Source organism: Seriola lalandi, unplaced genomic scaffold (genome assembly GCF_002814215.2).
Source record: "Seriola lalandi dorsalis isolate HSWRI2012SDOR001 ecotype SW California unplaced genomic scaffold, Sedor1 jcf7180002054402, whole genome shotgun sequence".
Taxonomy (NCBI): Eukaryota; Metazoa; Chordata; class Actinopteri; order Carangiformes; family Carangidae; genus Seriola; species Seriola lalandi.
In genome coordinates this window covers 240499-259689 of record NW_019524955.1, presented here as the reverse complement: position 1 = coordinate 259689, position 19191 = coordinate 240499, and the positions used below count along the sequence as shown (strand labels likewise).

The following is a 19191-nucleotide window of genomic DNA, read 5'->3' as shown; positions in this document are numbered from 1 at the left end:
GTTCCTCATTTTGACCAGCACTTTCATACACGTACAGTCATTTGATTCATTGTTAATATAAAAATTTTGATTATAGAAGCTTGAAGAACTGAGATAAAAATGAATTAGCAGTACGCCAACACCCTTAAAATTTCAATGTAAAGATTAAGAAACCCTTGGGATGATTTCTTACACTCATTGTAATTTCATTCTCAAATGTGTACTGTAGATATATACATAATGCCATGGGACAAATTCTCAGGTCAGACTCTTAATCTATTTAAATTCTGCTGTGCGTCTATGTCTATGGCTTTTCCAACTCACCGCATGTGCGTAAGAGCTGTAGGTGCTGAAGGGAAGGGCGATGGCTGGGTTGAAGATGCCAAACTGCCCAACCATCTGCTGCATACGTCTGATGGTGCGCTCCTTGTCTGTGTCGGCAAACTTGACCACCAAGCTGGAGGAAGCACCCTGCGGGCGGCAGAGGGAACAGAAGATCAGAGGAAAGACAGCATGGACAGTTAACCCTGCTTTGCTGCAAGCACCTTTTACACTATCAGTTATGCAGTCAGTCAACTGAAGGAAGACAGTCTTCTGTACATTCTTGTGTACATCCTCTATCCCCAAAAGATTTCCAGCCACATAAGGGAATAATTTGCATATGTGACTGTTATGATTTCCTGCATATTTAGAGACAGACACTCACAAAAGGCTGAGAAAGTGCACGAGGAATGTTCTTCGTTATTATTTATGATCTCTTAGTATGCTGTGTTCATTAGTGTCAACAACTGCTGTTAACATCAATACCTAGTCAGCTCCTCTAATTGCGTGTCATTTTTTTTTTTTTTGGCATTCTTTATGCAACATCATTACACATTTGTATTATTGCAGAGCATCGTTCCTCCTTTATTTTATGGCTGGCAAACAAAAACATGAACCATAACAGAGATATGTAAATAATACAAACATTCAACTTATTGTGCAAACAGCTCTGTTGGCAGATGTGGGGACAGAACCCCTCCATTCCTTCAATCAGTGTTCAACAAATGTACAAAGTCACTCAGGGTAAAGCAGCCTACATAACATAAATACTTTATATTCCCCCCCCCAGCTTTCTCCATCCAGTACAGTACATATATGTAACCTTGGTGCTCCTTCCCACAGTTAAGGGTAAAAGATCTGTCACATGTAATGATTTGAAATCAGAGCTACTATTGGCGGTGGTTCCTATTGACCTTGGTCAGAGCGCTCTTCAAAGAAAATGTTGTTTTTTTGGGCAATTTCCCTCATTCTGTCCTCTTTCTGTTTTAGCCTCCCTCTTCCTCTCGCTGTGGCTATCAGTGCTATTGCCTCCTTTCTGCAGCCCAATAATGAAACCAGCAGGTGTGTCTGCCACACACCCTTCATTAAGAATCTTCAAATGATTTAGCGCTACAGTTGACCTTTTGTGTGCTCCGCCTCTCCTCCCCTCTGTGCCCCCAAACTGGCCAATCGATCCACATAAAAGGCCGAAATATTACTCTGATCTGACAGTGTAGAAAGGTTGTGTGTCAGTCACAATAAGAGGCCCCCTGAAATTGATGCAAGATTGTCAATAACAGTGGTGACTTGTGAAGTGCTGGGACTGAAGGTTGGGGGTTGGGGGTTTTAAAGGTCCAAAGGGGTGGTTCTTTGTTGGCTTGGATCTGGGTGAAACCTGGCAAGACTTGGACTGAATTAAAGCATTTATAAATGATAAATGTAATGGTGATTTTTACAAATTGCATTATAGGTTTTCTTTCCCCCTTCTTTGTATTTTTCCCTGACTGAGAACTGAGGATGTCTGCTAATAAAGGCATCTACAGAGATGTCTAGTGATGTTCAAAGACAGGCACTGGACCTTTCGACTGTAGCATATAGATTTTATCCTCTTCCTTTCTCTCCACAACTTTTCTCAATATTCCCTCGAGCCCTCGCCCCCTGGCTTGCTCGGTGGTTGAATCACAGGGTTGAAGGATTGTAGGTGGATGGCCAGTTACTTCAGCTGACTGACTAAACGGCTTATTGTCTAGTTAGGAGAGTGATTGACTGACTATGATGGTTGATGGTTGGCTAACTGGCTGACAGACTAATTGTCAGACTGTGAAGATGGCTGACATCTGTACTCTGTCCATTTGAGTTACTAATTGTTTTGATTCTTACTGTATGCACTGTCCTACCACATTGGAACAACACTTTTCCTGGTCACTGACAGTCATGTTTGATTTTGCAATAATTAAAATATGATAGAAACAAGAGAGAGAAAAACATAATCTAAAAGAGATACGCTATCTGTAACTCACTCTCTTCAGCATCACCTCATACACTACTGTATATAAGGAGGGCACTTAGTCACCAGGTTAACTTTGGCACAGATTCAGGTTTAGGCTTTGTCTGTTGTGTCTGTCCAGCTTTTTACTATCTGCATCATTAACTTTATTATACAGTTTAACTTTGGGAGAGTCCAGGACAGGGCATTGCAGGACCAGAATACAGAAGAGATGTGTTAGTACATGTTGGAAATTTTAACTCCCTTTCAGCGTTCCTGCTCTCTTTCTTTATTTTTTTTAAGGAAGGTTGATTTTTATAACCTGAGGATATTAAGTTGGAACTTTGTAGTCAACCTTCTTTCCATCTAGAACTAGACTGGAGTAATATAAACATGGTTTACTGTGAATTGACCTGCCTGGTTGTATAAAAGCCTGTTGCCATTCCCTGTCATAGTCTTGCATGTACATCCCACACTCTGCAAAGCTTTTTTCAAGAAGGTCTATACAGTGAGTTTGCCCTCCCACTGGTTCTCCTCAGTGCACCTGAATCTTATGGCTTGTCGGCTAAGCATCCGTTGTCATTTGTTTATCTCCCAGGTTTTCCCAGTTAGGCTTGTCAGAATATCAGTGAGCAAAATCTCCATTGCTATAAAGGGAGGAGGATGAAGTGTGAAGTAAAAGTCTCATTAAATTTTTAAGCTGCCAAGTATGAGCAGAATCCCCCTGCTGAGCGGCTCCCGGCTACCTAGAGAGCCAGTGAAGGAAAGGGAGTTAAACAGGGTGGATAAAATACGAATGACAGAGATTCAGAACCACATAAAGGAAGTCTGCCTCTTTACAGTTCCCTCTCTTTGCCAAGGAGGGTTGGTTTGTGTCCAAGCTGCACTCCCTCACGTGAATAAAGCTACTTCTTTAATTTTATACATATATAGGCCTTACTCAATACTGAATTCTCAATACATGCCAAGTTCAGACTCCCGTACTTGCGAGTTCAAACTTAGCATGTTCACCTCAGAAGTCCAGACTCGCAGGGATGGGAGGACTATTTGCAATTGTAACAGCAGCGGTATCGACCGTGATATCTTGCTAATATCAGCGGGTCAGCTCAGCACTGAACAGTGACAAAATAACCTAAACTCAAAGGTCCACAAACAGTGTCATAAAAAATACACTTGATATCCAATCTGTAATGTATGAATAAATATCTAATGAAATATAGCTAAATATAGCCAACACTGCCTCTGTTCATTTTCATTTATATATATTTATTTTTATTGAAATGTGGTGGTATCTGTACCTATAAGAAACTCAGAGAGTCCACAGAGGCAGCACTGTTATTAAACTGTCCAACAAATCATGTATTTATTATGTATTCAGCTTCATCTTCTCAGACTAACTGGCAGCAACAAATATTATATTTCAACTCTGAGACAAAATTTCATCTTCCAAAAGAAATTTTATCATATATCAGAACGCTACAGACAACACAGCCAGCGGTGAATTGCCAATAGGCTTGCTGAGATAAGACTGTTCTCCCGGGATGGCGGCACACATCGAGATGACCCCAGTCTCACCTCTCCAAAAATGCCAAACAGGCTTTCTTTCTAAACTGACCACAGTTCAGAAAGAAAGAAAGTCTTCATGGTTACTTTCTCACTTTCCACACAAGTCAGCTCCTCGATAAAACGGGCAGAGTGAGAACACTTCCGGATATTTGGTTTGTACTTAGCAAGATTCGGATTTGATTTGGAGTAGCACTTGCGCTGTGACGTTTCACAAGTCTGCAATAACACAAATACAGAGAAGGAACCCGGATTGAGAAAGACCTATCATATGCCAGCTTGTGTTAGTTTAGGGTGAAACTAGAAGGAAGGTTAATCCTGTGTCCTGTGTTGGTTTCAAGTGTCACATGGCAAATTTGTCTCAGTCTCCATGATTCAGTCCATCCCTGCTACTTCAAAAACAAAAATCAAGAAATAGCATCCCATCTTTCTGATAATTACCATTTCAATCATGTCTGTCATACACAGACATGATTTTTTTCATCACTGCCTAGAGAATAAAAACCACCTCTTTTAATCAGAATGTGCTCCCACTAAAGCTGCCCGTCTCTCCACAACATATGACCTCATATTCCATCCACATTGTGTACAATAGATTAAAAAACTATTTGCGTTCAAAAAGTTAGGATTTAATGTGAAAAATTCATTTGACCAGAATTTCTCACTCAGCAACATGAGTGTGTATCATGTGCTGCTCATCTGTTTATTTTGAGGCTATGGTCAGTTTCACATATCTTATACAGTACAAGACAGATTTCCCTTGAGAATTCAAACATCCGTGACTGCTTTATTGTGCCCACAATAACACGTGGCAAAAATGAATATTGATGCTACATATACAGTTAGGAACTACAGTTTATATCCCATAATTCATGTACTTTACATGACGCTATGCAATGCTTATTACTGTATTCTAATAAGCCATTACCACCCATTTCTCCATCCCAACTACCCACTGGAATCATACTGTATAAAGACACATCATCTTTAAGCTTGGCAAGTAAAGTAACGGATGAGTATAATCTATTTGGTTATTGGAATGTAAATTCAAAGAAATATACAAAAATAAAGGCAGAACATTATTTAATGAGTAGAAACACAACAATCTATCATCCTTGTGAAATACTGACATTAAAACTCTGCATCTCATTGACTACACAATGAGATCATAACTGTTTTCCAACTGAAACCACATTTTACACAATATCTGCTGCTTTTTTGCCTTCCCTTCTTTCATATTGTCACTGTTTAAGGCAGTAGCATGCTGCTCTGTACATTAAAACAATGTGTCTTCTTGTCAAATCCTGGCACTCATGGCACTTGCATCTTGCATGTTGCATGTTCACTCTAAAGTAATAAAGAAGACCCAGCAGCTGGGGAACCAAATTTGGCTGCTTTAAAAAAAAAAAAAAAAAAAAAACCCTCTTTACTCTCAATCATGAAGCTCTCTCTCCTATGCAAACTTTACCTCATTTGCTTTCCTTTGTTCTGCTCTTATCCTTCCATCATCCTGCTCCAGTGTTTCTATCTCTAGTCCCTGTGTCAGCTGAAACATCCTCAAACTCAGGCTGAGCTAATGCGGATATGGAGTGAAAAAAATCAGCATGGCTCTGTGGACCTGACCCGCATCCCCCCTCGTCTCGGTGTAATTCTGTCCCGGGACTTACTTCCTACACGGCCCTGCTGAATCCCAGCAATTTGCTTTACAGCTCTAGCGTTTAAATGTTTAATTGAGCCACTCATATCCTGAACTGTAGCTGTATGTGTGTGTGTGTGTGTGTGTTCTGTGTGCATGTGCAATAGCTGAAGGAGGCTGAGGGATGGTGATGGCGTGTATGGGAGGTGGAGGTCTGCATGCTTGAAATATGATGGGTTAGGGTGTGATGGAGATCCAGTCAAGGTCTTATATGTGACCTGCCGATGCACTCCTATAATTCACACACGTACACTATCTTAGTATCATTGTTCATACACTGACATTATGTGGTAGTTAGTTATTGGTGGATTATTCATCATTTGGGTATCCATCACAAATGTACAGTTGAATACATGGAAGCATGTGCGCTTCCACTCATGGTATGCATGCATTAAGTATACCTTTGCATGCACTGACCGTCATTTATGTACATAGACTCCACATATGTGCACACTCTCCATGCAGATTTTCTCTCTCATTCCCAACTCGCACATTCAATACATACAAAAAGCCCACTCCCCCTCTACATGAATAACACAAATGTATTCAGCTCAAGTCCTCTGAGCTGGAAAATAAGATCAGGCAGGGAGCCTTTGACCCTAGCCCGTGGCTGTACGAGCATGTGACAGTGAAACAGTGGGAAGGGCGATATAGAAAGTGTGTATATGTGTGAGTGCTCATGCAAATGTGTTATCCATAAAGTGCTTCTGTTTATAGATGTTTATGTATGCACAAGCATGTATTCATGTATGTGTGTGTGTGTGTGTGAACTCATAAACTCTAAGAAGCCAGTGTTCATGCTTTGGGGGGATTGGCAGTAGATCTATCAAACTGCTGTAGTTAGTCGCTGTGTTACTATTCGGTGCACTTCAGCTAGCGATGCTATTGGCTGGGCTTTATTCATAGTTATCTCTCTGCCTCTGCTTATCAGCCACAGCCTTGGTGGGGCAGCAAATATACATATGCTGGCGCCTTTTGTCTTAGTTCATAAGAACAATTAATCGTTTCTATTTGCCTTAGAGAAGTAGGAATGCAGCGATTGCTTATAGCAGTTGCAAACTGGACGCAGTGAAGGCATCCATTGATTACAAGTTCAGTATGTATCCTGCATCGCTGCTGTCAATGGTCTTTCTTCCTTTATTTACTTCTTTATTTATGCCACCCCAATGTGTTGTAAACGAAAGATTATTTATTTATTCATTCAATCAATGACTTCTTTTTGCAGCGGTGACTCAACTGCATTAAACATGAACTCAAATAGACACAGAGGATGTATGGTCCAAGGTTTTTCCAGGATCTTTGCTTCACTGATGGACAGTTTGCTCTGAATAGCAGTGTCCTGCTGAGGCGTAATGGTCCACCGGTGGTCCACTAATCTCAGCTAGGCAGGCACACTGTGCCCTCTCCTCCAGCAGCCACAGGATATGAGATGCTGATCAGATTTCTATAATCAATTTACCAGAGCAGGAGGTATAAATCCTGTCCATTCACTCATTCTCCCTCTGCCCCCGCCCCTCTCCCTCCGTCTCTCACTCTCTCTCCAGCTCTTCCTCCCCTCCCTTTGGCCCCCTGCTTATAGTTGGATGAATAATTCAGCAGCCAATGTGGTGAAAGGTGGAGTAAACAAGTCTATTGCCTAATATCCCGAGAGGCTGCCAAAAAGAGACGAGCTAGGGCAGAGAGCTAGCAGAGATAGGGGGATGGAGCAACAGAGAAGGAGGGTATCTATGAAGAATGGACATCCAGAGTTTCCTCCTGACCTCCAGTCATTTGCACTTAGATTGACTTGGAGGTTGTGCCAAAATGGCACAGCTGGTTTCTAGCGCTTCTCTCTGCGTTCCTCTCTTGAGCCACACATTGGCAACCATTAATAATGAAATCATACAGTGAAACACAACACCTGTGAGATAGGGTGGGCGAGAGTTCAGGGTCCCTGCTTCTCTGAAGCGAGGGTTCCCAAAACAAAAATGAGGATAAAAGCAGGATATACTTCAGGCAACTGAGTAATATGGGACGTGACTCCTTGTCCGCTCGCCCGATGTCACGGAGAATAACTCTATTCAGATTTGGAATGCAGAGTAAGTAGCTTTTATTTTGACACCATCAGGTATACAGCGACCATGCCAACACATGAGACACATACAAATGAGCAGTACAGCTCCTTCGCTCATAGTAAATCCAATACAGAGAGAATTCAGAGGACACGCTGTGCTTACATAACGAGCAAATGTAATCTCACACTGGAGTTATATTCACTGATTATGCAAGCAGAACTACTGATTGATGACTCACCCAAAATTCAATTATCATTCTAAACAGTTTTATCTGGAAATTAGATTTGGATTTTTTTTTTTTTTTTTAAGTAGCATGTTAATTAAAGAGACAGAAGGTTATTTCTGGTTGTATCTGTTTACTTAAAAAGAACAAAACAAACTTTGGATATTTATGAAGATGACTGCACTTTCTATAAGTTCATTAAAACCCTGAAGTTGGGGGTAAGTTCAAAATTTCCAATCAGGAGAGGTGGATAGCACTATGTGAGCTATTGTGAGTGGTGGGCTGTGACTTGTTTGTGTTGTGGATACAAAGGATGTTGCGTGGTGTGTGTATGTTGCTATTTCTCTATGTGTGTTTGTGTATCGGAGGAATAGAGCTGTACTCACTGGCATGGTCTGGCTGCCGTGGAGGGCACTGATTGCAGACTGAGCCTCAGTATGTGTGGAGAACTTGACGAAGGCGCAACCTGGAAGAGAGAACAGATGCATACCACACACATGCAGGTAGACACACACACACACACACACACACACACACACACACACACACACACACACACACACAGCATATATATATATATATACAGTAAATATATTCAATTGAGTGAGTTTAAAAGCCTACGGTATATTAATAAAGGATGTTGAATTCTATTTGACACCACAGAAATCACTGTGCAGTGAGAGGCTTTCATTGCACAGCAGGCTGCCCCACTCCGGGTATTAGGCAGGCAGACAAGCAGGCAGAAGCTGCAGGCTAAACACTGCACTGATGAAGCAGAAAAGCATGCTATTTAGCACCACATGCCTGTCTGTGCATATTAAATACTAGCTAATCTGACTAATCTCATAATGTTTTCAGATAGAAAACAACCCAATTTGAGAATTCAGTAAACTTTATTGTTCCTACAACAGGATGTTCTGATCAGTATTCGTGAATATGAAGTACAAATGCCAGAAACCACAGAACCAACACTCTCAGCTCTAATGTCTTTGAGGAATATTGTCAGAGGTTGAAGTTGAAAATGGCTTTTGTGGGTTCACAAAGTGCACATTGCTGTTGCACATTAATTATTCAATTATTAGACTGGAGTATGGCCCCCATTTCAGAACTGGGGTATGGATAATATTATAACTTGAAAAATATACCACAATTTGATTCAAAGCTGTACACTTTGCCTGTTTAAAAAGACTCAGTGCTGTGCTATAAACTTCTTTAAATAAAATCATAAACATACTGTAACAATCTCTCAAGACTAATATAGTGTCCCTACATGCCCATACCCCCCCAAATCATCACTTTATCAATTACATAACCAGTAAATGCTGATGTTAGAATATTGATTATATTTATCTGTCTTCATCCAGGTGTCTTCCTGGATGCACTGGGTGAAAGGAAGAGACCATTGGGGCACATGACCAGTCTATTACACAGCTAACAAATGGACACACATTTAGATTATACGGCAGTGCAGAGATAACACCATTGCCGTTTTGTACAGAAGCATACGAGGACTGAGACTGGGTCTGTTGCAGTGAGGCAGCAGTACTACTACCACTGAGCTGCCATGCCCTCTTATAATTACGCCCTATTTCACCTAATTTTATTTCATTTTGAGTTTCTTTTCTACTCTTATTTAATCTTTCACACTTTATTCCGCTTATCATCTATCCTGCTTGACCCAGCCGCCCTGCCATTCTTCCCCTCTTAATGGGCTTACCCCTGTGGACACCAGCCAGTCAAGATGCCCATTCAGCTGTCAAACCACTGCCCCCTATTGAGATATGGATAGAAAAGAGCTAGAGCTCTGCATGACCTGTACAAGGACTTTGCTACAGTAGTACAAACTATATGTCCCTATAATTAGGCATTTAATTCCTGACATACTGGTACTTTGCAAGTCATGCACTGCCTGCACTTTTTGAAATAAATAAAGTGTTGAATATGAAATAGCTAAGGAGCATAAAATATTTTGTGATCAAACTTGTACTGTTGCACTAATTTCTGCACAAATAAGTATTTGCGAAAGCCAAGTGCAAAACAGATCTGAGAAGAACAGAGATATTTTATTTGTTTGGGTGTTTAGGCAAAAATAAAAATAACATCAGAAACTAATACAGACACCGGACAAAGATGAATATAATAGTAATGTTTGGAGGCTGTGTTTCAACGCAAAGACTTGACTTAGAAAGAGCACAAAATATATCAGAGCCACAAAGAGGAATGAAACTTCCCTTGGCTGCCCCCATCCTCACAGTGGGGACACTTGAATTGTTTTGACATCCATCTTTCCCTTTTACCCCTCCAAACCACTGCACAGTCAGAACGCTCTGGCTTCAAACCCCCTTAGATATAATTCCACAACAATTTCCATAAGCGCTGGACGGGGAATAGACTTTAGAGACATGAAAAACCACTAGTCTCTTTGCTCTTTGCTGCATGTCAGAGGGAACTGATGTCTTCAAAAGTTTTTGGCTGTCTTAAAAAAAGCCTGCAAGATAGCAACACTACAGTACCCGAGTTACAGTACGGGCCTGCAGTACCTCCGTAGGAAAAAATGCTTCAGATTAACACTCGAGGATAGTGACAGAGCAGAAATCATGACTTTGTAATGTAGGAGAGTTCTTTTTTTTCTTTTTTCTTTTTTACAGACACACGATATATGCTGAGAAAGAGTTTGTGATGGCAAAGTCAGCATTTTGAAACTACTTGCATTTCTTGAATCAATGCCGTAGTTGATGGGATTACAATTACTGATAACATGGGATGTTTTGGTTGTGACTTCAGTGTGCAGTGTTTTGGATTGTATCTCAGATTATTCCTCTGTCTATCCAAGACCTTCCTGTCTGTCTTTAAACAAAAAAAAGAAAAAAGAAAAGAAAAACAAATTTCTTGTTATAATATGGCATGATTCTGAAACTTTTGGATTTTGAGTATTACTTCAACAGAAAATGACACCAATTTCTCTACAAAAAAAGTCAAATAAACTAATTACCCACTTGACGAGTTTCAGTTTCCAATCTTGAAAGTCAGACATCAGTATTTGATATATTAGTCTTAACTTTTGGTCACTGCTTGCAGCCATCTAGCACATCAAATAGTGTACTTTTAAAACTGTTTGTGAAAACGTGAAAATGCATCTTGACCCACATCTGATGCATGTGTCACATATATTTTACATACCCCAGCTGTCATGGACACTGACACACACTGTCACTTCTCTGTCAGTGACCTAAATAATGCTGACAACTGTATCATGGCTCCTACCTTTGCTGTTTCCGTCAGGACCTCTTAGGACTGTGCACTCCTCGATGACTCCGTAGGGTTCGAAGAGGCGGTAAACATCCTCTTCGGTCTGTTGTTTGTTCAGCATCCCGACAAACAACTTCCTGTCTTCTGGAACAAACAAAGAGGCAAAAGGTTAAATTATAACTTTGACCTCAATTATGAAAGCAATTTGAGAACATACAGGATCATTGTTGGTGGACCAGAGAGTCACTTAAGAAAAACTCTCCTTTTCCACAGAAACAAACACAGAGACACGTTCACAGAGCCTTGCTAACTGTCTACATTATTTAGCGGTGGAACTCGAGTCACATTGTATTATCTCTTTTCCAAGACTGATCATTTTAATCTCTAGTATAAGTGGGTTTAGTCCCATATGGGCACATATACTGTAGCTGCTGGGGGTAAGTGAGTGGTCAGGGGCCGGAGGGAAAGAGCAATGGGAAGACTAATGAAGAGGTTACACACACACACTCTCACACAGAAACACACACACACACACACACACACACACTCAGGCACAGAGACCCAAGACAATGAGCAAGTCTTTGGTCATTTAAAAGCACCAGGGGCTCCAGGCAGCTCCAACTTCCTACACACTGTACTGAACTGGCTAGAAAATCATGCTCTCTCTCTCTCTCTTTTACTTACTGTCTCCCTTGGTCTCTCGCTCTATTCATCTCTCTCAACTCTCTCTTTTCTGCTCTTCTTTTTCTCTCGCTGATTCTACATTTTTCCCCCTCATTTTTTTTCAACTGCCTCCCTCCCTTCCTCTCTTTATCTCTCTCTTACTCTACTAATTGCTGCTGATCCAGTGTTTTTTGCGTAGCCAGAGAAATATTTCAGTGTGCACTGGCGTGGCGAACAATGGCGTGTCTCTCCTGCGAGCAACAAAGGCTGGGAGACATGCCATGAATAACGCTGACTTTTCAATAGATAGCCTGTATGCTATTGAGTCCTGTTAAATGCTGTGGGATCTGATCTTTACCTTGACCTGACACACTGTGTTTACTGATGTACTCTGGCCTTGTATGATTAATGCTACTGTGCAGTGTGTCTCTGCTGGCAGCAGAAGCACTAAAACCTTCCCTTTGTACAGATTGTTTCTCCAACTCTGACCTGTGAAGTCACAGTGGAGAGACTGAGGAGAGACAGGATTGGCGGGCCTTGCTGTGAAGTGGTTGAGAGCGGCATAAGTCGCTGCCAGAGGTATTGCACAGTGTCAGGCTAACTTGTGATGACTACTGAGTATGTCGCCTTGTTGTCATTTCCTGACCCAGGCACCACCCGATACCCACATTCCTGGAGTGGGCACGGTGGCGAGTGTACACGAACACGGCGCCCAGTTATGGTTTCAGCACTCAGCACCACCAATGATGCACCTTTAAAATAATCACCCGTGTCAGAGCGTTGTCTAGGGAGGGGCGTCCCTGGTGCTGGCTCCTTATTGCAAGTGGCAGGATCAGAGGCAATGTATCAAAATGGAAGTGATGCAATGTGACATCTGTCAGGGTGGATTGGAGAGCATTTATCTGCAAAAAAAGGAAAGCCCTGAACTGGAAAATGAAAGGCCAAGATGGTCCTTCCTTTTGCTCGAGGGAGAATATAAATTCTGAGGTTGGATGGGGGAGATGAGTCGAGGAGAGGGGGAGGGGCTGGCCTGCACAAATTTTCCTGAATGCCGCCAGACCACATCTCATATATCGTCACCTTCCTAAAATAATGGCCTAAGTCATGTTTTGACAAAAATGTTTTTTTTGCCTAAATCACCCCCTCATGATGCTGGCCACCTCTGGTAAAATCGCCAGAATCCTCAGTTGAGGGGAACATGCAATTCTACCCCCGGTTGTATAATGGCCTATGTCAAAAGTGTGACTCTTTTGTTGAGTTTTTTGTGTTTCCTGAAAAACCTGAAAAAATGACTTAGGCCATTATTTTAAGAGGGTGTCGATATGCTCCTGTGTAGAGCCGGAGAGCCACACACAACACAAAGAACCGCCCATGTGACCACACTCGTCCTTTGCGCAACCCAACTTTGGCTGTAACTCCCTTGTTCGAGTGGATGATGGGGGCTTGACAAGTTTTGAATTAATGCATGACCTTTATCAATTTCATTTGAGCTGCACTCTGACAATCACACTGTGAACAGCTCACATGTGGCCTGCTTTAAAATACGACACTGCATCCATCCTTCAGTTGAAAGACTGCAAACTGGCAAGTCACCTCCAGCTGAATGGAATAATATTTATAGGACTCCAAGTATAACAGGATCATTGGCCACTATATATCACATCCCTGTGTAATATGGGTTCACAGTGAGCCGCACAAAAGCTTTACCCACTGGAGTCATGTTCAATGTGTGTGGGCGTTTTTTTTTTTTTTTGCATATCTGAAAATCTGAACACACACATGCCGGATTTGACTGAGATGCAAGAAAGATGTGACTTTATACGGGTTTTATTTTTACAGCAGTAGCATTTAGTCGGAGTTCTTCATCTGTGGCTGAGAGAGAGAGATGGAGTGCATGTTCTGAGTCTGCTTTGAAAACAAGCTAACCACGCATGAAAACAGATCATCTATGAGATCTGTTCCACAGTCTAGAATTCTGCTGTGGCTGCTCTCAACTAAAATGCTACCTTGGGAATTCAGGTCTTGTGTTCATCGCCAGTAGAAACATTATCTCATTTATCTACAACACTGCAGCACAGGCGGTGTGCAAACAGACACACACACACAAGGTGCTAAACACCTACAGTTGAAATGACAGGCACAAACTAGGATACCCTCTCACACCCTGACACAGAGGGTTATATACGTCAGATCCCTCACTATTACCACACACAGTATACACACGACAAGTTATATCTCCCACTGTTAACTATCTCGTATCTATAGTGTATTGACTTTTTCTTCAGGGCAGCTATTCTTTAGATTAATGTTGTCTAACTTGTGCTGCTCAGAGTACAAAACAAAAAGCTGTAGAGTCTCACCGACACCATCTTAACCCACATGATGTATTGTTACTATCTTCCATCCGCTGCTATACAGGCATCTCACCACCTCAGCTGTCACCACTTTATCAGATTAACGTTATACTAATGGCTAAACTGCTGCTGGTTTCTACTGTAGCCACTGCTAACTGCTATTGCTGGTGGCCACGGCTGCAACACACCATCAAAAATCCTGCTTCTTCTGTGTGTTATTCTACTGCAATGCAAAGCTTGATACACCCCACATGATATTCATCGAAACTGAAGAAAAGAAAAAACATCTGTTGTATCTCAGTGGGGTTTCCTAACCAACCTGTGTGTTTACAAAGATTCTGAAATCCGGATATTTATCCTGATGTATCTTTACTAGAGCTCTGGCCTCTTTGATCCAAGGATGGCAGTCTCAGATAGTCTCTGCAGAAACCTAGACTCCTCAGCTGAGTTCAATCTTTGCAACAGTTCAAAGGCACTCATCCTTAATCTGTAATTCTGCCTCATCTATGCAGTACAGTACACACACACATATTCCATATGTATGGAAACCGAACCCCTCCCTAACTAAAAAAGAACGATCTGCTCACTCTGCAGAGCAAACTACAGCTACATATGTCGTGTGTGTGTATACAGGTAAGACTGAACAACAGTGGTGCCTTGGCTCCATTTAAGGCTTTCTGACTAATCAGAGATGCCACTTTGAACTTTACCATTCAGCCAAATTGAAATGTATTTTCCATAACTAATAATAAGTTATGATAAGAATATTTTTTAATTGATTCATGTCTGTCTCACACAACCCTGAAACATTCTGTAACGCAAAAAGTTTAAACATGATTAGCAGCAGAGGTTCAGAGAGGATTCTCTTTTCTCTTCTGCAGCCTTCAAAAGCAGCTGAATCACCTTTCCGTTACAGCTCCTCACCTGTGGTAAATGGCTTCTACTGTATAGATGAATGCAAAATAAGACAAGAAATTATGAGCTGTTTTTTTTGTGTTTACATCACAACAGAGCCGAGCCAACGTTAATACCATCCCAAATTAGAGCGTCTCTCTGCTTTAGCATTCACACTGAAATGTCATCACCTAAACAATTCAGGGGTCTAATAAGCACCAGCAAGTTAACTGTGATAACTGTGCAGCATGCTGGCATTAAGATACATTTACAGCTCACCACGGCAGAGTACTGAATCCAACTTTATTGTGACACACCACTGCTGTCCTGAAATTCACCCCCCATCATGTTTAATTTACTCTGAGTTATTAAACAGATGCTTGTTTGGAATAAATGCATTGGAAATTAAACTCCAGAATAATGAAATGGCAGTGTGCTGCCTGGTTATACATACTGAAGATTACTGGGTCCATTTGGACCCTTTCAAATCAATATAAGCTTTTCAGTATGAGCGCATTGGCCTTGTGTGAAGTCTTTGAGTCACTGCGCACAAGCAAATTAAATCAGTAATATTTCATATCTCCGATCTTCATGCTGTAGTCTGACTATTACAGCGCACGCACGACTGACAACACCATTATAATTCTTTACTTATGCACATGCTCCAAATCTCTACACAGCACTCTCTTTTGTTACATAACATTTAATTCCACTACAAGTTTGAAGGATCTTCTGTCCATACAACACACATACACACTCTGCAGCAGCGTCCAGTGTACTAGAGACTTATTACTGTATGTTCCATGATAACTCTGCAGACTGCTGAGGATTTTGACAGTGAAATGAGACTTACTGAATAGCAATGGGGCAGAGTAGGAGTTTTGAAGCAACAAGAGAAAGAAAGAGGAAGAGAGAGCCAAGGGAAGCTAGAGACATAGAGAAAGAATGGAAGAGAGAGAGGAGGAGAGAAAGAGAGAGTGAATGTGTGGGAGAGTGAGAACGATGTGCCCATACTGTAAGTTGCTGTGCGTACAGTCCTGCGGTTCTCGATAAGCCAGGATGCATGAAGGAGGTGCACCACAGGAGTTGGTAAATCATTGTCAGGGGTGGCGGTGGTGTTGGTGGTGGGTGCGTAGGGGATGGCGAAGAGAATGGAGGTGAAGGTTGGAAGAAAAGCATACCAACTGCCTTAGGTGATCTCTGGTTTTTCAAATTTTCCTTCTCTGTCTCTTTCTCAGTCGAACAGCAAGGGAGTGGAGATGGAGGGAGTGAGAGAGATATTGTGACAGAGGGCGAGAGTGTGCTATAGAGAAAAAGCACTTGTCACAAGGATGGGGAGGTTGCTATGACAACTACTTATACAGCAGGCTGTCAGTCATGTTTCATTGGAGTTTGGAGAGGAGGAGAGAAATGAAGGGAGGAGAGGAGTTAGGGAAGGAGGGGTTGGAAAAGGGTCATTTCTCCATCTGTCTGCTGAGCCGGAGTGCAAATTTGACTGTCAGGCTCGGAGATAAGGACAAATTATGAACAATATTAGCTGGCCGATAAAAGGGAACAATAATGAATGGATAAATATATTAAAACCAAATGAGATAGCATCCAGGCAGAAACAGGGGCCCTGAGAAGCCATCCAGGTTTTCTCATTTGGAGGGGAAGATAAGAGTTGGAGAGAGGCTGTGAGGAGGGGAAGGATCTACCATATTAGAGCTAGCTACTGTAGCGTACTTCCTTGTCAAAAGAAAGAAAGAAAGAATCAAAATCACTTTGTAGTAGGAATACCATACATTGTGGCTTCCTCTCCCTCCTTCACAAGCCTATTATACTTCTCCAATGAGCAGGATGCCACACAATAACAGTGTCAGCATGTGTTCAAGCATAAAAAACACAGACAGAATGGAATGAAATTAATTAACCCTAAGAGATCACAGTGCTTAGCCAGTGGAATTTAATCCAATTTATTACATATAGGGATCTAACTAGGGTTGTGTTTGCATTAATGAGATTATGTGTATAGAAGGGTGTATGTGTGCGTGTGGATGTACAGTACATACGAGTGCACAGGATGTTCGCCCTGTTGTGTATAGATGTGCTAAGGTCATCCATTCCACCCTGCGCACAGTAAGGGATTATAGAGGTAGGAGTGGCAGAGACCAACGAGGGAGGGAGTCTGAGGTTTGGCACAGCCTTAGGGTGAGAATAGCCTGCCAAATTAACTCCTGAATAATGAGCCTTTCATGTGCTGCGTTATCACCAGCGAGAGGACGGCCACGTATTTTGTCATAACGCTGGAGCCACTTCAGACAGAACCCAGTTAGTAGGTTCTACCAGCACACCTTCATCTGAGGAAGAAATGTGGGTTGATAAAATAGTTTGTTTACCAATTTCTAAAGTAAATGAGGACTCCTGTGTGTGTGTGTGCTGTATCTGCAGCTGTCTTTTGAAGTTTGCATGCTAACCCACAGAGTTGTAGACAGCACAAATTGTAAGGCCTACCATGCACTGGCCCTAATGAGGTAGCTTATTAGCGCTGTTTCCCTCACAACTTCGGAGCTGTTGCTTGGAAACAGCACTGCAAAGAAAACAATACTGTACTTCTCACTGAAAAGCCATCACATCCAGTTGTGCAAACACCAAAGCAAAGCATTATGGACTTCTATTGAAACATATGGGACAGAATAAAGAATGAATGTTAAGCATTTTGTGATTCTTGTCAGGTTGCTTGTTGAGTCCACGAGAGGTATATATTCAGTCCATAATTCAGTTTCCACATGTTCCCTTTAACAGTACCTACAGCAACCTGCTTCTGTAACTCTAGCAGCACATACAGTGACACTGGCGTGATTTCATGTCATAGTTTCATCATTTTGGTGTCAAGGCTGCTCATTGGCAGCTCGGCTGCAACCGATAAAAGCCATCAGTAAAAATGCCATAGAGCACTGCGTGGAGGGCCTTGATAGCCATGCTGCAGAAACAGCGCATCCCTCACTAAGCACTCCTCTGGGATGGATTAGGCCTCACTGCTTTCACACACATGTTAAGACACATAAACACACTCTCACAAGGTTGCTCATGTATGCATTCACACTGCAAACATGCGGGCAAGTACACACAAAGTAACCATAAAACTGTATAAACACACACTCACATACAGGCTGTCATAGGGAAATAAAACAGCTTGCAAATACTAAGTAACTATATCAACAGGGAGACATACAGAAATGTGTACAGTACATACTCTACGTGCTGAGCTGTATACCTACAAAACGATATCAAGAGGCATCTACACTTTTTACAAACAAAATATCCCTGCAGTGGGTGGGAGGTTGCAGTTGGTTAACTGTTGTATCACAAGCCCTATAGCGTGTTAGTAAGGCCAAAGAGCTTAAGATCAAACTATAATATGATGCCGCACAGCAGCCTCACAGGAGGAGAGCTTCTGCATTCTTATAGTACACATTTCCTCCACGCACACCGACCGGGTCGAATCTCTCTCAGAGGGAATTCTTTCTGTGCTGCTAGAAGAAAGGATGATCGTTATTATATATGGCACCTGAAAAACTCACCCACACATCCATAAGTGCACATATGTGTTCCTATGCACATATAAACATGTAAAATGTACATACAACACACAGGACCTCCTGTATGTCACTCAATATTCTCCAAAGATCTCCACAGATTTTATGCACCAGTGCAACGTAATGGCTGCTCTGTTATGTGCTTCTGGCTAGGGGATTTCAGCTGCATCTTGGCCCTGCTGGAAGCCTTGAAAATACAATTACAGGCTTCTGACTTGGTTCTCCCCTCCCTAAATGCTCCACGTAAAACCTCTGAGGTGTGTAAGTATAACTGCTGGCATGCATGTGTGTTTTGTGGGTTCTTTTCACTCGCTTTCTGAACAATTACAGTCAGCTCATGGCCCAGTCGACAGCTTACACCCCCACTCAGAACGAGAACAGCTGAAAGTAGAAGAACAGAAGGAGAAATTGCTTAAAATATTTTATCTCCACCATATACGTCCCAGCAAATTTACACTCAATATGATAACAAATGTGAAATATTACTCACAGCCTTGTGTCGACTTCAGTGTATTACGACTATGGTCATAAATCCTGAAACTGCTGTGCAACGTGCATACGTAGCTACTGTATATAAACATTTACAATATGGCAATGCTATTTATATTGTCTGCCTTCATAATGCCATCTGAAGGGCATTTTGGCATCCGT

At 41.8% G+C, this 19191-nt stretch overlaps 1 protein-coding gene across 4 annotated transcripts in view; it reads right to left on the bottom strand.

Annotated features, from left to right (window-relative positions):
• celf5a (cugbp, Elav-like family member 5a) overlaps positions 1-19191 on the bottom strand; it is a 179325-nt gene that overhangs the window by 24955 nt on the left and 135179 nt on the right. For all 4 annotated transcript variants that reach the window (XM_087174967.1, XM_087174968.1, XM_087174970.1 and 1 more), the window contains exons 4-6: positions 11067-11195; positions 8189-8268; positions 304-450 (exon numbers count right to left, since the gene is read on the bottom strand). In XM_087174967.1, coding sequence (XP_087031093.1) covers positions 304-450; positions 8189-8268; positions 11067-11195 — 356 coding nt within the window. The remainder of the gene's footprint in view (positions 1-303; positions 451-8188; positions 8269-11066; positions 11196-19191) is intronic.